We start from the raw sequence: 21,926 nt of genomic DNA on the forward strand, positions 1-21,926 counted from the left end.
TCCGGCTCCCTAGGGACTCTTTTGGCCAGAACCCCTCAGGCAGACAACACAAGAGGGTAAATACCATTCATTTCCCACAATTACTTAAATTAAATGCACTTATTTTAATTATTTCATTTTCTTTTACAGATCTCTTTACTGCACTACAATTTTCAATCAATATTCAATAAACATTTCAAAACTTTGCTTGCTTCTGTCATTACTATTACCTGTTAGCTGCCACAAGGCTTCTGTAATGGACTAGCTACATTACACTGAGCTATATTTCTATTTTTGTGTAGCACCAATGTCGAAATGTTCAATAATAGACCAAACAGGATATCTGATATTGCTATTACATTGAAACAAATGTTACACTTCTCTTATAAAGAATCATACCTAGATGTCCACATTCATAAATAACCAACGGACAAACACTTTATTAATAACCCATAAGAACCCACGGTGACACCAGTGTAACAAACACTTTGAATGCCCCAGTCTCTTCCTCATAAGGCTTTATTTCTGACCTTATTAAGTTCCTAACCGATTATACTAAACATCCTGGTATGATGACCATGTGAGAGTCATGTGACACTAACAGGAAGTGAGCTCTCCAAAATGCTGGTTTAGCCTGGATGCAAATTTCAAGGAAGCAGCTCATTTCAAAAAGCAGTTTTTTGATACTACAGGTAATTTCAAACACATTCAACAGTTCCTATGCTTTAATAACATGTCCTATATTGCGTTCAACCTGGTCTGACCATGTTTATTGAAGAAAGTAATATCAAACCAGGTAGGGAAATATCGCTGTAACAAATATGTCACATCGGGCTTTTAGCCTTAAAATAAGAATGAAAAATTGATGTGACCTATTTGTCACAATAACAAAAACGGTAATAATCCACCCAATTAATTTAGCTGTATCAGTTATATTAAGTTGAAATATGTTCTGCTGATCAATTAAAAGCCCAAAATAACCTATACTATACTATGCTATACTATAATAATATAATATAAGTAAATATAAATATAATAAGTATTTGGTTTGTATTACAAAACATTTTTTTGCAAACCTGTACATAGTGCTCACAAAATTTTACTATCCCAATTTTATTTCTATTTAATTTGTAGTATGCAAAAGAGCAAGTGCTGCATTCTTCAGGATGGACTAGAGGCCACTGTGGGAGATGATATTGAGTTTGAGGGATGTGATGATAGCTCAGATGAAGACCCTGATAACACTCTTTATAAGCCCAATAGCCAAGACAGGGAGAGTGACGAGTCAAGTGAGTGTGGTGATTCAGACAATAGTGAATCAAGTACATCAGATGATGTACCACAACTAAATGTGAATTCAGGGCAGTAAAATACATCTATCCTAGGAAAAAAAAACAAGAAACTGTCCAAGGGAAAAAACAATTTTCTTAGAGGAAGAAACGTTTTGAAACCCCTGAATGCACAAAGGACCACATTTCACACCTCCAGACAATCTTCTTAGTCCTCTGGAGTACTTCAGAAAGTTCATAACACCACACATTGGTGTCTTAGTCAACACGTTACAACACGTTCATGTGAGTAGACATCCTTGATGTATACATTGCAAGGTGCAAGTACCACATGAGTTCACAAAGGTGGTACATCTACTTGTTCTGGCACACCATCATGTTAGGTCTGGTTAATGCATGGTTGACTGTGACTGTAAACTACTTGGTGTCCAAAACACACTGAAACAAAAGAGCTTCCAGGCAGATGTTGCCACTAGCCTCATTCTTTGGCAGGCACAAAGAGGCCGCCCATCACTCAGTGCCACATCTCCACCACCACCACTGCCCAAGAGGGTTTGTGGTGGACTTTCAGATAATGTTCGTACTGACAAAGTTGCACACTGGCCTGTGAAATGTGACAAGCATGGCTGCTGCAAACTCTACAAAATCAATGCAACCACCACTCTCAGAGAGAAAGGTGATGTGCGTCTTTGCTTCTTTGAGGAACAAACCTGTTTCAAGTCTTAGCATCTGGCTTAGACTAAAAGGCTAAAGATACTTAACAGACAAAAGAACTGAGAAAATGTTTCACACATGGTGCTGATGATACAAGGGTTCTATTTCTCTTCAGCTTTTTTTTTTTTTTTTGCACAATTTCTGTTTTTAGATCTGTTGTTCAGTTCTCTGTACCTATGGTAGCTTGTTGCGAATGCCCCCAAATAGGCAGTGTTATTTATTTTGATGCAGTTGGCATATTTTGTGACGCAAAGCAAAACTGAAGAAGAATTTTATGTTAAACCTTGCTATTAAAGTCACAGCTTTGATATATGTTGTGGAAATGCAAATAAAAAGGTACTTTTTGTTACCAAGCAGTAAAAACGGTCAGGGTTACTTATTTTCAAATATGGAATACATTTACCACTAACACCCAATGTAACATATATGTAACAACCCAGATCTTTGGTATGAAAAAGTGTTATCCTTAAAAAAAACATCAGAAATGTGTTCATTCTATGTGGTCTTATACTTATACTTCAATAAATTGTAGATGGAACAATTATTTTTGGTGGTCAATATATTTTTTTTGTATTACAAGATTTACTAACTTGCTAATGATACAGAACTACTTTTTGTGTGTGTGTGTATATATACACACACACACACACACACACACATATATGACACAATTCTAGAAGTAGAATTGAAATGATATAATGATATATATCATTTCAAATTTTTAAATCAGTTATCAAGCTCTATTATTCAAGTTAGGCAAAAATCTGGACTTTGGTTTGTGTTTAAAAACATTACACCACAAACTATATCACTATATGCCACTATATGCCATTTATAGGTTCAGTAATAACTAGTATAAACCAGGTCAATCAGCATTTAGCACAGGAAATACATAGGCTACTTACAAATGATGTGTTCTGAGTCTGGGGCAGTACATCACAACAGTGAACTGTAAAAAAAAAAAAAAAAAAAAAAAAAAAAAAGAAAGTAATAAACAGTTGATGGTTGCTCACTGTGAAAAAGTGATTAGGTCAATGCAAATGCCAGTTCATGAGAAGAAAAGACTCCTGCCCAGTCAGAGAGAAAGATGTGCCCTTGACCTCACCTCACAATGAGTTCACCAACCTTCCCACAGATCTGTACCAACAATCTTAAAATTGATCATCATGAAAAAAAACTTTTTGCAATTAGATACAAGCTTCACACTACTTCAGATGTCTGCAAACCAAAGAACATTATATTATGTTGTTTATGTTTATGTTTGCATTTAGTAAGGTTTCTAATCACACACAAAAATATAATGTTAAATGTTGGATTATGGAAAAGCTGTTCATGACATAAATGTAACTAATGTGTTAAACTTGGAAAAAGCATAAAATGTCTTCTTGAACTGTTGTTGAACTTTTGAAAATGTATTGTAAATATTTATATAATGCAGAAAAAAGCTATTGTTCAGTGCCAAAATCATACTTTTGAGAAAAAAATTTGGTCATGCTAGATCTATAGACAATTGAGCAAAATTGACTCTTGTGAGCTTTAAGCCATGTTATAACTTGGATGTATTTTGTTTCATTCACACATGTTTGAGTAACCCTTTATTATTATTCTGTCTACATCTCCAAAGCTCAAAATTCTCTGTTCCACCTTGTGATGTCATGAGTGGTAGTTTTCAAGTTAACAGCTAAAACAGGGCTGAAATCATCCAAATAATTCAAGTGAAGATGTATGGAGTTTAAAAACACAGTGGAACATTTCCTATATTAACATAACATGACATCACAAGCTAGAACAGAGTGTTTTCTTTTTGTGGGTTTGAGTGTTAAAATGTGTGAATGAAACAAAACACAACTCCAGATATGTTTCTGATGAGGAAACATTTTAACATATTAGAAAATACCGTGCGAAACATAGGCCCTTTAATCCAGTTTCTGAGTCGTCCTACAAACTGATCATATGTCAAATGTCATATTGTTGATAGTGAATCCATGCAGTTTGTAATTAAAAGAGCGTTTCGCGTTTACCTTTTGGCTAATGATTAGCTGAATGACGGTCCACGAGGATAGAGCAGGACTTTGCTGATCTCTAGTGGCGAACAACAATCATCTCAGTAGAGCGGTTTCTCTGTAATATATAATATAACCATCTAACTAAAGGCAGTAATCATTTACACATATTAACTAAATCACAAACATAGTGCAGATGCCAAAAAGAGAAAGGGTAAATCGTGTACAGTATGTGTGTCTCACCGTGGTCACCCGTTGACCTGTTCCGCTCTCACGCGCAGAATGTTCAACGTAGGCGCACGTGTTGGAGTAACTTTAAATCACACATAGTAATATCCATAGAGAAATTTACATTTTAAAATAAGGGTTCAACGATTTGGATTCTTAAGTTTTTACACCAAATATTTTAGATTCTGATTAAACATATTAGTAAATCCAAAATTATAATAAAAATATACACTAACTCAAGCGTGGCATAAAATGTAGCTAGTTATAAGTAATATAACTAATCTTAGCGTTAACACAATAAATAAAAAAAATTATAGTTCAGTTTATGCTGTTTGAAGCAGTTACTGTGGGGATTACGTAAACCAACTAAAGCGCTTGTGTTTCGCTGCGTAAACTGCGTAATAGCCGCAGCGCAGGAGCACGGGAGGGTGGTTGGTTGGAGCTCGGGCTGCCTTTGCTCACTCGGAGAGAGCCTTCAAGAAAAAGTTACATTCTTTGCTCAAAAACTCATCTTAATCACTTTTAAGGGCAGATTAAAAAATCGTGTTTAAAAGAGGACATTTGCTGAAGGGGCATTGGCGTTTTCATCGGAAATAATCCTCAAAGTTAGAACAAACCTCGAACTCAAATCTGGGAGAGAAAGTGGACTACTGGGAGACACCGATGGAGCGAGAGTTTGGATACAGATGCGAACAGGCACGATGCTAGCTGCTAACTAGCTCCTGAGGTAAGAAAACCCAGTTAAACTGTCAGATTTCCAATGCCAAAGACTGTTTAGTCAAATGCACATTCTAAAGACATACTTATTTCATGCAAAGATGCTGAGAGTTGAACATTACACCGAGCGTAAAGGATTGCAAAGTTTGTAAAAAGCGACTGTTAGATAATTACAGAACTTCTTGCAGAGGCCAGACCACCGAGCTACGAATGTGGTTATTAATACACTGATACTGTTACGTTTAATAATATGAAATTTTTTATTTATTTTTTGGTCAAAATCAGTGTCTGTTATAATGTGTAGTGTTTTAAAGGCCATCTATTAGACCATGGATTTAGGTTGCCCTTTTTGAAGTTTAGGATGTGTTGTCATAAGCACGATTTTAGATTAGTTATGTATGTAAAAAATATTCTTCTATTCAGAGTTCGAGTTGTTTACTCCAGCAGCATTATCATTTGAGAGAAGACTGAAAAATGAACTGATAAACTAATATAAGAATAGCATGTTTGTAGAAGTCTAAACTTGGCAATATATTGTGCTGCCCTAATATTTATCTGTCAATAATTTGCAGTAACATATGTAACTATGGAGAAGTTGCGACCTAGCAACATCCTCTTTCCTTTAAAACCACACCAAGATACGGTAAAGCTATAAAATACAAGTAACATAATCTGTACACGTGCATCCACACTCTTTAACACTGTCACACCAGACAACTATATGCGTGTTTAAAATATGTTTTGTTATTTACTCTGGTCACTAACTTCCTCTTGTTAAATAGCTGGTTTGTCATTGCGGTGCATTCAACTGCATCCACTCACATTCTTTAGCACTGACCAGGGGGTAAAGGGGACTAACCAGGCTTAACCTCCCAGACCTCAGTGACCTGCTGTGGGCTAGTCACCAGGAGTCTTGCCCTGGAGCTGTGGTTCACTGTTGGAAGAGATAAACTTAATGGAGTATTTCTGTTGGGCTAAAAATATCATTGTAAACATCGAACCACATCTTTTCCCACATTTTAGCTTAATTAGATGTTTGGGTTTCTAGTTTAGACTTCTTGGCAGATGTGGATGAATTACAGAGACTTTGGAATGGTGTTACTCTGGTAAGTAAGTTAATCAGAGCGAAATCAAATGTGAACAATTTAAACAATCAGCTATTTTGTACGTACTTTGTGTAAAAAAATGCATTTCGCTTCAAGAAATTGGCTTTATTTCAACCTACTTTTTTAAAAATACCTGTATTGGTTTCATTGCAACACTTTATTAATTGGTTTGAAATAGACTTAAACCAAATAAGCAGTCATAGCAGGGAAATGTAGGACCCAATAGTAGTACTAATGGATTGAGACTGATATCCAGTCATTTCTAATCACTGAGTCTCTGATCAGCTTTGTTTTTTTTAGTCAAGAGGTTTACAGACAATCCTCTGTCAGTAAAAGCAAGGGGTTTGGGCCAAATTCAGACTTAAGAAGAAGTGTGACAACTATTGTGTGAAAATGCAAAGGTCAGATTTCCCTACGAGAGAAATGCATACCTTTCTTTCCTCTTTTCTTTCTGAAATCTCAATGATTAAAAGTTTGTTTTGTTTATTTTTAAGGTGTATTGTGTAACTTTTCCAGTGGAGGGTCCGTAAAATGTTTTTCTCCCTGTAGATGTTATTGCTTATTGTCTGGAAGGTTTCTCGGTAGGTGTGAAACCTTTCTATCTTCATGGAGACTAAAGCAGACCAAGTTACAGGTCAGATCTGTGGAGAGGTGATCCCATTCACAGTCAGAATGCCTGTTTTTCCAGGTCTTTTTGAACTATAAAGCCATAAATGAATACATGTAAGGTAGAGTTGTTTAATGTTATATTATGGAACATTCCATAGAAACAATCAGGTGACTGAACCAAAAAGTTACAGGATAGTAATTTTGACAGTTTTTGTAATAATAACAATTTTATTTATTTATCATTCTGGTACAAACTTAAATGAAAATAATTCCGCTGAACCGATATTTTGAAGCTGATATGCTATACCAGTATCAGTTTTTGAAAAGAAGAACATAAAATCGAAAATTGAGTATTTCTTCTTTTACCATATTGCCTTACCCTAAATAAAAGCAACTCGCTACTTGTTGACATGCTGAAAGCTGCTCTGTTCTTATAGGGCTTGGTCGCAGTAAAGATTATCACCAAAGCTCAAGAGCCTGTAATTTGTCCACACCACATCAGTCACTCCAAATGCGCTGTTACTGCTGAGGATGCGAAGAGCACTCATTTCACATGTCCATTATGTTCAATTAGAAGCTCGAGGCAACACCAAGGTTAAATTTAGACAGGAAGTAAAACAGAGGGCAGGCAGAGTGCAGAGAAAGGCCAGCTGCTGTTCATGAGGTAAGGATCGCAGTGTTGTCAAGTATAGTTGAACGATTTGGGAAAAATATCTGATTGTGAATTTTCTGACAAGCTTTGGGATTGCAATTTATGTCAGAATAATAGGATTCTGTTCAAAGTTCACATTTTAAACCAAAAAACAGTAAGACTAAGATAATATGAAGTGACTAATACAAGAACTAATACAACAATCACATTTCAGAACTTGTTTGTGGAGGAAATGATTATATGTCCAAAATGGCAGTCTTTGCGATTTGCTAATAGTGTGCGTCCATTCAAATTGCACTTTCAAATACATTACTTTAATTAATATGTATGTGAATTGAATCTTTCTTTCACTATGGATCCTACCTGGACGACTGAAGGATTACAGTTTTAAGTTGACTGTCCCAGTGAAAAGATCTAGCTGTACTGAAGTTGACCCACGCATGTGAAAAGCAGCGCTGTTTCCAGATGTCGAACTAAACTTGGGAGTAGGACTTGACAATATGACCATTTTTTTCCCTCATCTTGATCAATTACAATTTGCAATTCAATTTCCTGAACATAAACTTTTAATCTTTTTAAACATTGCCCTTTAATATGAAATAATATCTTAATAATAACTGCTCCACACCACATGCTTTTACTGAGAGAAGATTGATTGTAAAAACATTATTAGTTTTTAAATGTATTTAGTTGATTTTGGTAGTGCATATTAATGTAGTTACTGTGTGTTCATATGACAAATTATATAAAATATGCTAATTTCCATCTGTTGTCCATAGGCAGGTATTTGATGAATACCACATAAAGCTGAATGCCCTCTCCTCACAGCAATAAATCTGGTTTAGACCTGTGCCCTCTGACATGATCACACTGGGCATGTTTTCCCACACTCTGGAAATCAGCCTGGTGAGGCTCCTAGAAGAAAAAAATGTTTTAAAATGCAAGTGTAGGTTTACAAGACCACATAAAATACAGTACTGGAGTAACAACAAAAGCTGACATTTTGACCTCAGATTTAGCACAAGAAAAAATCTGCAACTGAATACAGAAACCGCTCCTCTGTACAAGAGAGAGTGACAGGGCCTGGTGGATGATAACAAAAGTGCAAGTTTAAAAAGGATTTCCATGGAATTGGTAAGCTTCATATGACGGTAAATACTTTGGTTTCAATTTCTTTGGTTCTGCCTCTGCCATTTTAGCATCACTGCTAATAACTCACTTACACGGTCTTCTGAGCCATAAGATTAATTGTAATCAATAGGGCTATAGACCTTTTGTTGTTTAGACGATTAATCGTTCAATGATGTCTTAGTCGACCAAAATAAATATTAGTTGACTAATAGTTTTTAGATTATAATGATGTATATGGGACAACTGCAGAAACAAGAAGTGAAGAGGTAGTATCTGTTGGTTTTTATATGTGAAAAGACAAGTTTAATCTGACATATAAATATGTTATTTCAGTACTTTTCTAAAAAAATAAAATAAAATCTATGAATATACTAAATACATATAGTTATTTAATAGATACAGAATAGTTTAGGGAAATCACAATTTCTATTTGAATTGTTGCAATTAGCAGATTTTATATATTATTATTATTATATATATATATTATATTTATATAATTATATGATATATTATTATTTCCCCTGCACAGATACCAGAATAATGTCTTAACAGGCTTAAAACCTCTGATTTTTAATTTGTCACCTTGTATCCCAGTTTTTGCTGCCCATGCACAGGTTTGTAATTTGCACTCTGAACAGAGTTCTACTGTCACAATGCTTGCCTGAAGAATCACGGCTAGATCAGAGTCCCTTGTCCACAGAGGGGCAGCAGTGGTCGGCCTGCCCCTCGTTAGTGAAGTGCTCAGGGGCATGTGAGGAATGTTTGGCCAGCTGCTGTCCCACAGACTGTCCCACACAAAGCCCCTCTCTTTGGGACAGTTTTTACACAAACTGACCCTGACATCCAGAGATGTTTACAGGAGCCTCTGAAGAAGAGCCAGACACTGTCTTTATACAGACCACTGCTGATGGTCCTCCATCAGGGGGAGGAGGCTGGGCAAAGGTTTGGGTTTCTGTCCATTCTTATTCTTTCCATGTATTTAAGTAAAATCTGTCTTGCCCCAGTAGATATATATATATAGTATATATATATATATATATATATATAGATATATATATATATATATATATATATATATATATATATATATATATATATATATATATATATATATATATATATATATATATATATATATATTTATTTTTTTTTTTTTTATGGACCTATTTAGCATTTTATTGTCCTATAATGAGGAAGTGGACATTAGCATGCTAGTTATTGGTAGTGGACTATGGTGGACCCCACTATTTTGCCCAGTGGGCTAAATGAATTGATTAAATAGTATTTGCTGTTTGTTACTTTTTCATTATTTAGATAATCTCAAAAAGTAGAACTTAGAATGTATGTTACCTTTGTTTCTTCAGATGTTATTGCTTTTCCTGGAATGTTTGACTATATGGCATTAAACCTTTCTGTCTAGCATTATTTAGGGAAGACTCTAATATAACAATTGGCTTAAAGAGAAAGTGTTGGACATATTTTCTTACATGGCTCTCTCTTCCTCATGATACTCTATCCTGTATCCCTGGTTTCTGTGCCACCCCTGATATCCCATAAACATCTCTCTCATCTCTCACATTTTTGCCGCTCCCCAAACTAAATGCAGTGTCTCTTGTAAACTTGTGTCTGGTGCCTGTCCCGTGCACTCTGATTGGTGGCGCTCTCCTCTGTCTCCCTGTCCCCGGACTTTTTGGGGGTGTCCAAGGGAGCTGCACATTCCTGGAAAGCCAAAGGAATATTGAGAATTCCCATGAATGCGGAGAGCAGCAGGTGCGGCCTTTGCGTCTCTAAATCACTCAGACCAGCCCAGATTCTGAGGAGCAGCCGCTCACAGCACGACAGCTCAGGGTGTGGGAGAGGGCACATGTTTACAACCATTATTTTGAAAGGAAACTGTTCATTTGGAAATCTTATGCTGAATCTAAAATTATTCTCATTATATCAACATAAAAATGTTGTCTGTGTTGTTATGTTTTCTTACAATAACCACAAGATGGCAGCACTTCAATCAAATTTTACTCTTTGACAGATAGCTCTGTAACAGTGTCACAAACTTTGACAGTCCCAGAACATTTTGTAAATACATTTAAAAATATATTCTCAAACTTGTAGAGTTGTTATAGTCGTGGATTTTTTTATTTAGATTTCCCAGTGATGGCATAATCCTTGCATTTGATCAAGATCAAACTTTTATTTTTAAGACTTCTATAAACTAACAATGCTGCTAAAAAATTTTTTATGACTTTTCGGGTGGGGGATCTGCCAGCTACTTGTCCCCATGGAGATGGTATAGCTTTGTAATGTTCCACAGTATGGCATCAAACTTCTATCTCCATGCAGACAATAGGGTGATACCATCAGGCCACGTTACAGGTGAGATCTCTGAAGAAGGTATTCGTTTAGGTAAAAACACCTGCAACTCAGTGAGAGATGTATAAGTTCAATGCCATACTGTGGAACATTCCAGGCAAAGCAATAACAGAAAAGTTCCACAATGCACCTTAAAATTACAACTTTCCTCGAACAGTTTTTCTCATGATTTTTCCGGTCCAGTCGTTCCCCTATTGTGAATTCCCACACACCCCTCAATTAGGCCACAGATAAGAGGATAAAGAAGGAGGTATGTCTCAGTGGCTTTCTCTTTGTGTTGTTGACACAGTTTCCAGTTGGGACAAGAGGAAGGCTGCTCCTGCTTAAGTTATATGATCCTTGCCTTCAAGAGTCCCGCCTCAGAGCAAAACACAGGCCACGCCCCCTAGCAACATACAAGCCACACCCCCTCCACAACCAGCGCTGGATACTTGGGTGAGTCTATCATTCCTAGCAACACTCCAGACAGACTGCTACTGCTATCCTGCAACGGGACCATTTTTTATTATCAAGTTTATGTTGAGTTTGTACAATTGGCTAAACTTCAAACAACTTAATTTTTTTATCCATTGAATTCATTGTAAAGTTTTGGATCACTATATTGCAAGTAAGTACATTTATGTTCGTACTTTTAGTAAGTTGCTTTATCCTCTCCTAATCGCAACTCTCGCTCCCATTTATGTTTTAGCGGCTGTCGAACTTGTGATTTTATGTTTATTCATTGACGCTTTTGAAATGCATTGGATTTCTGTCATTTCTACTATGATTGACTTAAAGTCAATGGTAAAGTTAGTGGCTATGATGGCTCAGGTATATTATGTTTATTTATTAACTTACTGTCTTACTGGCATGGAAACTTTAAGTAGTAACACATGGTTACATACAATTACTACACTAAATTAAACCGAATCAGAACATGAATGTCCTTAAGCTGGTACCACCTGCATATCACCATTCCAAGACCACTGGACTAAACCAGAACTAATCCAGGACTGAATCAGGACTAAACTGTGTGGGTTATTGCTGAAGAAACTATAAACGATAAACAATGAAACGAATTTATGCCACTGACACAATAACCTTAAAAAGGGATTATCCCCCAAACATATTATAAAGGTTCACTATAGTTAAAAAAAACAAAAAAAACATGAGATGCAATAACTACACAGCAGAATGAAACACTAAGTGCTTTGAAGGTAGAAAAGCGCTATATAAAAATGTGACCATTTACCATTAGTTTGTAAGTCATAGAAATTATTCATTCAACCTTCTACAGCTCAAATCTTATAGTTGTACCAAAAAATAAAACAAAAGTTCCCACAAACACATAGAAAAACTACTAGTAACTAACTAATAATTGTTCCATCTGTCATGGATTGAACGATAAGTCAGTAGAGTATTTATCGTGACAGGCCAAATCAGAACTATATCAGGACTCAGTCAGGCCTAAATTTGGACTAAGCCAGGAATAAAATAAGACTAAGCCAAATCAGAACTAAACCAAGACCCAAATCAGGTCTAAACTCTAGGTAAACCAGAACTAAATCCAGTCTCAACCAGGACTATGCCAAAACTAACGGGACTGAATCAGGACTAAACTAGAACTCAATCAGGATGGAACTAGGACTTAGCCAGGACAAAATGAAAACTAATTCTGGACTGAATCTGGACTAAGATATGGGAGAAACCAGGACTAAATCAGAACTAAACTAGGACTAAACCAGGACTAAATCAATCAACTCAATCAGGCCTAGGTGAGGAAAAAATTGTCTCCTTGGTACAAAGAGTGACAACGTACCACAGTATTTAAAGCACTATATGTGATACTTTTCTATATAGTCCAATTTCTTAAATTAATTTAAATTTAAATTAAATTATTTCTTAAATAGCTACCCCAGTCATTTTCACATGCTACTTAACAAATTATTACTGTGTCCATGGACTGAATAGACTGTTTGTGCTCTTTTAACGAATATGACCTCAAATAATAAAAAGTCAGCCTGAAGACACTTTAAGAACAAGAACAAGAACTTGTTTTTACACAATATTCTTAAGTGTATTGTGGTGACAACTATAGCAACAACCAGTAACCTAGGAGGTTTAGTAATAGCAGCCTGTTTTGTCTATCAAATGTGGTATTGCCTATGTTTTGTTTGCAATAGCTACTAAACCAACATTTTTAAGACAAAGGACAAAACTAAATTGGAAAAATAAGAGTTTTTTTGGTTTGGAATAAGGATGTGAGTCACTGGCTTGACCCATGAAGGAACTCTTAATGCCTTGGTAGAGGTCTTTCAGATAGCTTGTAGCCTTTGTGTAGTTTCAGACACATCCTTCAATTCCTAAGGATATGTCTTATATCCTCTATCCTTTTTCTATTTTATTTCCCCAACAACCCAGCACCCTGCACAATCACACATGCATTTCTATGTGTAGTGTATTGTTGAAGGACACAGCAGAATAGACCAACTATGAGATCAGGAAGCAAACCACTATCTTTTGAGTTTATGCTAGTGGTGTGCACAGTAATTGTATTGTTGTGTTTTTATGCTTTTTTTTAGTATCCCCATAATTATATTATGGCAGCTGTTATCCACAAAAGTACATGAATCAGCCTTTTTTGCAATATATAACATACTTGATATTCAAATTCTGCATATATTCTAACAATATTCACAATAACATTTTTAAAGTAGCAGCGATACTAAAAAAGTCACATTGACAGGACAGAAATGAAGCTTTCCTGAATATCTTTAGAATGATCTTGAGCTGTATTAGAACAAGTATAAGAGCACATAGACACTAGTATATTTTTTTTAATCAGTGTGGTATTGGTATTTGAATTGATATCGAGTCTATTAGTATCATGACAACACTTATTGTATCTTTCATGCACTACTTCATTTCATTCATTGTCATTCATGATTCTTTGGTTGCTCAAGTTTTGTGGATGATCTACATTTTCAGCTCTAGTCAGTTGAGTTGGGGTTTTCTCGTTAAATGCTTATATTACGTAAGTTGCAGTAACCTTATTTTTGTGGTAAACAGATTTGAGGGAAGTTATTAGCAGCACAGAGGCTCAGTGTGAGCTGTCAGGAGGTGTGAACGCTCATGAGCCCAGGGTCATGTCCATGTCACAGATAATGGAGACCTGATAACAGCAACCTTCAGCTTTAGACAAGAGCGGAGCATAGTGTGTTCGTAGAGATTATACTTGTACGATATCAACCACTTGTCACTGAAAATCGACTCTATAAAACTCTGTAAAAGTGTGGCTGTAATTTGTCTAAGCAAAGCCACGATGATAAAATGCTGGCTATGTTTGCATGCACACCAAAATGTGATTATTAAGTGATTTTTGATTGAGATTGATTTTAAATTTCATAAACTTGACTTAACTGTGGCCCCAGATACAAGGTAGCTAAGTTAAAATAAAATAGCTTTCACGGATAACAGTTGAAATTTTGATTTATTCTTAATTACAAAAACACTGGACATGATGACCAAGTTGTTTTATTGTTAGAATTTTGTATTTTGATTCTCAAGATTTAGATTTTTCTATAAAGCAGAATGAGCCTCACATGAGTCTCACGTTTGGGTTGCCAGTATCAGTAGTGAAATCCAATTGGTTTAAACCTAAAATGCCTCTCTGATCTGAATGGTCACTACATAAATCCCAGCACCTGCACCAATCATGAATCAGTGCTAGTGCAGCCTCTGCTTTTCACGGTTACTCCTGCTACTTCCATTGAAGCAGTAGTGGGTGACCTTACTGCAGTGTCCATGACATTTCCACCACCAGATATGAATCAAAACCTTGGTCAAGAGAACTTCACTGGAGAATTGGCCTATTGTGCATGCTGGGGATGCGACACTGGCTGAAACTCACCTAGACACAGGGAGAACATGCAAACTTCACATGAAAGATCCCAAAACAAACAAACTTGTTGCAAGAATCCATTGCTGTTGTCACAATGTCTAAACAAAGGACTTGTGGATAATAGGCATTGTCTAAAAAAATTTCTGTCTCGCTGAGTGTGGTCTTGAAAGGGGAGTAGATAAGTGTTTAACTTTGACTGTTGACATCATTCTAATTTTATGAATGAAATAAATGAATGGATAAATAATAAATGAACTATCTGTGGTCATGACTTGACCTCGTAGCTGGCTCATTGCCATAACAGTAAATCTTCTTAGTCAGTTGAAACTCACTCCTTGGTCAGTGTGAAACCAAGCCCACATTCCTCTGTGTTAATCATCAAACCACTTCACTCCCAACTTTATTTAAAAGTATCTTTAGCTCAAAGCTAATGCTACTTCAGCCGCTTATCTGAAACAGCAAGATAAAGAAGGTCACATGACTCTAGGCTCGCGCTACTTACATTCACCAGGAAGTCATGCTTACACTTGGTTTCTAATTCTGTTCATTCATATGGCAGGTTACTGTCATAAAACGTGGGGGAGAACCAAAAATATACTTCTGATGTTTTTCAGAGTTAAACTAATACTAAACCAAGACTAAATCTGGACTAAAGATTTTCTATGTTAGAATGAATACTGGACTACTAAACCAGTCCAGATCTTAATCATAATCATTCATTCAGGTTTAAATCAGGTCTAAATCAGGTCTAAATCAGGTCTAAATCAGGGTTAAACCAGGGCTAAACCAGGGCTAAACCAGAATGTAAACTGGAACTACAACCAGGACTATAACTAGCGACTAAAACTGGGACTAAAACCTGCACTTAAACCAGATATTTAGACCAGGACTACAACCAAGATGAAAGCAGTACTTAAGAACAATGCATTGTTTAATTGTAACTCCTACTGCTCCTGCCTGCTCTTATCAGAATGAGATAATGTTGTCCATGTGACGTTTGGGTTTTTAAACAGGAAACGCCTCAGACTCACTCATGTGTTTGTGAACTCACTGCACCTGACTCAGGGTCAAGAGCAAGTCACACACACCTGGACTCCCTCTAAGCAGGTCCAGAGCTCTGAGCAACCGCCTGGAACTGGTGAAATGCTGTCTGACTACTGTTTAATAGTAGGGTGCTATATTTTAAAGCAAGAATGAGACATATTGCAGTATTTCTTATTAATAGCAGACTAAGCCATTGTTCTCCATGAGTTTGTGGAGGTGTGGCCTCAGTAGTGCTTCTCGTGAGTGATTATTTGTGGTGGCACTCCTCATGTCTGTGGGGTCAGTGTGGTTATGTTACCACTATTTGTCGGTTCATGTTGGAATTTAAAGGTGCGTTGTGTAACTTTTCTGGTGGAGGGTCATTCAAATGCTTTTCTCCATGAAGATGTTATTACTTCGTCTGAAATGTTTCACATGGTATTAAACCTTTCTATCTTCATGGAGACCAAACCAGACCAAGTTACAAGTCAGATCAGTTGAGAGGTAGTCAAAAGGTCTTTCTAGGTATCTTTGAGCTAGAAAACCCCCTGCTCCTGGAATAATGGAATAAATGTAAGATAGAACATTGACATATCTATAGAAACAAGAAGGTGACAGATCCCAACCGAAAAATTACACCTCTAATGATTGTCAGTTGCGATTAACTTTGAAGGTCACCAACCCGGAGTTTGCAAACCTAGGCCTGTCACAATAAGTACTTTATCGACTTATCATACAATATATGAAAGCTGCAATGATCTTTTTTTTTTGGGGTGGGGCGGTCAATATTTATAGTGTGTACATTAATATTTTCTTTGCTCTACTCTCAAAAATAAGCCTCAAAAGGCTGAATTAATAACTTCTATGGCTCTTTAGTACTGAGTTTGCACCTAAAAAGTAGGTTAATTCTGTTACATTCAGTTTATTTATTGCAGCTCACGGTTTTTAGAATAGTGTTTTTGTGGTTTAAATCTGCTCTTGGTTTTTTGTGTCAGTGGCATAAATTAGTTTCAGTATTGTGATTTATCGTCTATACTTGAGCAATACTGTTATATCATACTTCAGAATGTGTGATTGTGACATGCCTACCTACATCTACAGTGATGCTGCAATGACTGTAACAGACTCCTCACTTCCACTGAATCTGTGCTTTTCTGGGCCTTTAAAAACTAAGATTTAATCCACATGTGTGTCTTCTTATTGTTTCATTTTCACTCTGTCTTCAAGAGCGCATGGAAAGAGCAGCTGACAAGTTATTGCATTCACATTTTCCGGTTCCTCTGGATTTCTTTAAGGTTAAGCTTAGCCTTTATTGTCCCTGTAGAAAAATTTGTCCTGGAGCAACCAATGCAGTGACCGGGGACCCATCTCCAGATCTGGGGCAGGGGTCAGGACTGATTTAGCCGGAGGATTTTACCTGTTGACTCATCCTGCATCTTGGTACTTCTGACCAAAATTCTGTCTCAATGTCCATCATTACTGAAGGATCCACATTACACAAAACTGTTATAAGCAAAAAGATTATAGTTAGAGTGAACAATTATTGATTTGATTTTTTGTGTTTAGGAATATTGACTGCTAGGGATGGGACAAAAGCACATGAGGTTGGTTTCATTAGAAGAGATTTTGACATAATTTATAATAAACAAATTGTGAGATTCTGTTCACAATTTTATCCTCACGATTTTTCACAAATTTTTCTTATGTGTGAACAGTCTTATAGCAATTTTGTCTCTCAAGATCTTGTGGGATGAGATCTTGTCCCATCTCTTTTGACTGCAATTTTATCAACAAAAATATGGTTGGGTGTGTAAATATGGTTGTTAAATTAGGACTGACTGAAATGTATTGTTTGTTTTGACCGTGGCTTAGTTCAAGCTCAAGACTCTAAAATGGTATGACTACATTATTTTTAAAACATGGATTAAGTTCCTATAGCTTAGCACGTGAGCCTATTGTAGTTTTTGATAAAGGGTTTTAAAGCAACAATGTTTCCCAGAGCAGTGTGACTAAATGCTCTGGTATCATGAACATGTTGACTGACTACTGCTAAACACATGCCTCAAGTTATGGGTCAAATGTTAACCACAGTCTCAATAGTCATTTGTGAAATCTTCCAAGTAAAGTAAGTTCAAGTTTACAAATTCCAACCAGTTATTTTTTCAGTGTCCATATTTGGATTTATTTAAATCTTAATACTGTAACTTTTACATCTTTTGTTTTGTACAGTGGTAGAAGACATAATCGATTTTTTTTAAGTTAAAGGTGCATTGTGTTACGTTTCTGGTGGTGGGTCTGTTGTCTGCATGTCTCCATGGAGATGTTGTTGCTTTGTCTGGAATGTCCAGATATGGCATTAAATGTATCCATCTTGCATTTACTCAGTAACATGATTTTTTTGTTTTTTTTTTTTACTTAAAAACTTTTGCATTCTTACTGTGAGTGGGCTCGCCTCTCTACAGATCTGACATGTAACCCTTTATCATAAACTATGCTATGATGCCACCTGCTGTCTCTGTAGAGCTCAATATGTGTAATGCCATACTGTGGAACATTCCAGGCAACATCTCCATGAAGAGAAGCTGGCGACAGAGCCTCCACCAAGAAAGCACCTTTAAGTAAAATACAGATACCGCACCAGAGGAAAAAAAAATAAGTAAAGAAAAAGTATCACATAAGTGTTTCACACAGATTTTTTTTTTTTACTTTTACTGGTTTTGTTGTTTGTATATCAATACATTGCAAAACATTTGCCACTTAATTCAATGATAAAGGGCTCTCCACCAGGAAGTGCAGTGCACCTTTTAATTGTGTATTCACCCTGTTGCCGTACAGGTGTTTTTTTCCATACATATTGATTTCAGTGTATTGTATGACCTCCTTGTAACATGTTTTGCAGGACATGTTGAACCTCTTTGCCTAAAGTTGAAGATGATGGAGGGAACAGCAGAGATGAGCGACAGTGATTCTGGGATCATCCTTCACTCAGGTAAAAACAAACCTGCATCAGCATTCAGACACAATCCTGTTACTGAAACCAGACAGGTACCATTGTTTCTGGTAGAATAAAGACCATAGCATTGCGTTGTTGTTTATTTTTTATTTGTTTAAACAGGAATGGTACACACAATGCAGTATAATACAGCATATATAGAAATGTTCATTGTAGTTAATATATTGATAATTCTTTGTTTTTTGTAATACTAATAATTTCACATAATATTGCGCAGAACCTGTGTTTTCAACACTCAAATATCAAAAGCATCACATATATGTCAGAACTCCTGAGGGTTTTTCTCAGACATTTAAAGATATTTCCAGCATATTCAACACAGCTTTATTTCCAACGGTTTCTTAACTTCAGTTTCTGTTGGCACGAAAAATCCCTCCCAAACTTGTACTACGAGATACAGATATGATATTCTACTGTGACTGTTCCTCTGTTTATGTAAAGTTAAACCCGGAGGAGGTTGTGTGAAAATACCTCTAGATCAAAGTCTTAATTCTTTCTATTTCTGGCCTTTAGTTAGACCTGGTTTAGACCTGGATTAGACCTGGATTAGACTTGATTTAAACATGGTTTAGTCCTGGTTTATTATGTATTTTATTTATTCTATTTATTTAATGAGACAGGGACAGCACACAATTTACATTAACCCAAACAGGAGGGATGCATTGTACCAGGTTGTAGCACCAGAACTAATTTCCACCTGTAGTCCCGTGCCAGGTTCATTGATTGATTGTATTTAATTGACCTTAGCTATCAGCTGTTCTTCCTGGAGACCTATGTAGCATGTTTTGGGTTTAGATTTGGTTTAATACCTGTTTAATACTTGTTTAGCCTGGTTTAGTCGTGGCCTAGTCCTATTTTAGGTCTGGTTTAGACCTGTTCTAGTCTGTGGTTTAGTCGTGCTTTAGTCCTAGTTTAGTTGTAGTTCAATTCCTCATTTAGCACAGGTTTAGTAGCCCTGGTCTTGACCTGGTTTAGCCCTTGCTTAGTCCTGGATTAGCCCCAGTTTAGACCTACTTTAGCCCTGGTTTAGTCCTTGCTAAATTCTTGCTTCATCCTAGTTTAGATCCTGTTTATGACAAGTTTATTCCCCAATCTACTCCTTGTAAACACATTGCTCATATTTGGCTGCTGTCTGTTGCCATGAACACTAATGACATTCAGATTAAGTGGAGGGGAGTGGCTCTGGTCCTAGTGGAGAGGGCCACATACCTTCAGAGATTATTAACAGGGTCTCCACAGGTAGAGACGCAACGACAATAGGGTCAAGAATTTGACTTCCTCAAACTCCTCCCCCCTCCCACTCTTGTTCAGGTCCCGTCGCTGTAAAACGTAGAAGTCCTGTGGCTCAATTATGTTAGCAAAGAATGCGAGGAAGCCATAACAAATTTAGACAACACCACAGCGCTAAACTAACAAGACTGTCATTGTTTTATTGGCACAGAGACTTGCACGTGCTTTCGAGGTCAGTCTAAAGGGGGATTAACACAGGATCTAGGATTGTCAATTAAATGTATACACAGATACTAAACAATATGACAGCTAATATCAAAACTTGATAGTCTTTTGAATAAGTATCAGGACAAATTTAGACATTCCTGATGAGTTCTGTAAATGGTTAAAGAGATCTATTTTAGAACTTGTATAATATCACAGTATAAAGATGAAGAAACATCAATGATACACTGTATATATAAATGGTCAGAGCTAACCTGCTAAACACCGCATTCCAAATAGGAAGTGAACATGGGCTTTTTTGGTTCCACTGACTTCGGCTCTGATTCACTTTCTGCTGAGAAACCATAGTCCCACTCTCTGTACTTCTGCTGTTACGCCCGTCATTTTGGTCTTAAAATGTTCGGATTAACCCACTCTACTTGATCCTGGGTTTTTTATTTCACTATTTTGTCTGTAAGTCAAGAGATGACCATTAATAACAGACAAATCAGGTGCTTTCTTCCCCAAGGTTGCCCCACTAGTGCAACACGTTTGATTGACTGCGTTGCAAATCTTCTGCTTCCTGCTGAACCAGAGATGTGGGTGAGAAGGGGCTATAGTTGAAAGTAACATTATATAGATTTTTGGTTTGTTTGTTTTTGTTTTGTTTTAACTATCTATTGTTTAATATGATCAAACATGTCTACGGCTAAACAGTCTAAAAATTTCAAGTAATGGCTTTTAATGGTAACTTCTAGAATTGCACAATTTTGGAAAATGGCGAAATAGCTTTTGTTTTTTTTTTGCATTGTTTCCTCTATGTGGTTGCAATTAGATTTTAGAGTGTAGGGTTTCGTATATAGCCACACCTTATGGAGACAGCCTATGTTGTTCTCTGTAGTCTGTATTACATTACCTAAAAAATAGTTGCTGTTTTTACCATTTACTCTTTGCTCCCATTTAAATGGTCTATAGTAGATAATATATTACCTTATGTCTGATTCAGTCTTAGTAGGACACAGTTGTGAGGACAAGAATGTGCGTGGGTGCATTCCTGATTCTGCAAGTGTCAAAGGCGTGTTACTGTTTATTTTTTTAAATGAACACAGATGAAAAATTAAGATTGTTTTGTGTTAGCATTCTTAGGTTCACTCCTGTCAGGGCTGAGCGATATGGCGATGAAAATCAAATGGTGATCAAAATTTCCCTTTTGTGACAGTGTCTCTCTCTTCATTGGAGCTTTTGGGTCAAACACACACTAGTTTCCCGCTCACTCCTCCTATTCCTGAGCCTCTTTCATGATCTGAGTAACTGATAGGCCTGGGCCAAGTTATAGTTCTAATCTGTAGAGACATGACCCCACTCCCAGCGAGAATGTATGGTTTAAAAATACTTGTCAATCTTGCATTCATTCAACTACAAGTTTAATGACATCACCCACCCCTGCATGACAAATAAAGTTGATACTTCAAACTCTACTCATTGTTTACTGCTTTAGACCTAAATGTTGAACTGTTTTTAAGGTATGTTTTTCGATAAGTCCTGGTTTAAGTGTGTGATTAAGTTATTTACTAGTCATTTGTAATATCGAACAATTCCAGTGATATTGAAAACTGAGAAACAGTGGAGATGAGGGCATGGTTCCTTACACCTGATGGGAGGTCCTCAACAGTGACAGCCCATAATCATCTTTGCGTCATGCCCCAAAACAACTGTAATTCTCTTCAACAACTGGTCATTCACACATCACACTAAAAACACTTATTCCAAAAATATTA

General features: G+C 36.5%; 2 protein-coding genes across 4 annotated transcripts in view; one reads left to right on the forward strand and one right to left on the reverse strand.

The window, feature by feature from the left end:
* Window positions 1-4,255, reverse strand: part of olfml3b (olfactomedin-like 3b) — an 84,032-nt gene extending 79,777 nt beyond the window's left edge. Inside the window, exons 1-2 of the mRNA XM_055160696.1 lie at window positions 4,229-4,255; window positions 4,004-4,103 (exon numbers count right to left, since the gene is read on the reverse strand). The gene's annotated coding sequence lies outside the window, so the exon portion shown is untranslated. The remainder of the gene's footprint in view (window positions 1-4,003; window positions 4,104-4,228) is intronic.
* A 399-nt stretch (window positions 4,256-4,654) lies between these two features.
* The window catches only part of inavab (innate immunity activator b), a 30,008-nt gene continuing 12,736 nt past the window's right edge, over window positions 4,655-21,926 (forward strand). For 2 of the 3 annotated variants that reach the window (XM_055160737.1, XM_020936983.2), the window contains exons 1-2: window positions 11,264-11,405; window positions 18,601-18,690. In XM_055160737.1, coding sequence (XP_055016712.1) covers window positions 18,633-18,690 — 58 coding nt within the window. In that variant the 5' untranslated portion in view covers window positions 11,264-11,405; window positions 18,601-18,632. Of the gene's footprint in view, window positions 4,941-11,087; window positions 11,234-11,263; window positions 11,406-18,600; window positions 18,691-21,926 lie in introns of those variants that run through there. The other variant, XM_020936984.2, reaches the window with a different exon arrangement.

Source organism: Boleophthalmus pectinirostris, unplaced genomic scaffold, assembly GCF_026225935.1.
Source record: "Boleophthalmus pectinirostris isolate CB_2022bp ecotype Guang Dong unplaced genomic scaffold, ASM2622593v1 HiC_scaffold_3, whole genome shotgun sequence".
NCBI lineage: Eukaryota > Metazoa > Chordata > Actinopteri > Gobiiformes > Gobiidae > Boleophthalmus > Boleophthalmus pectinirostris.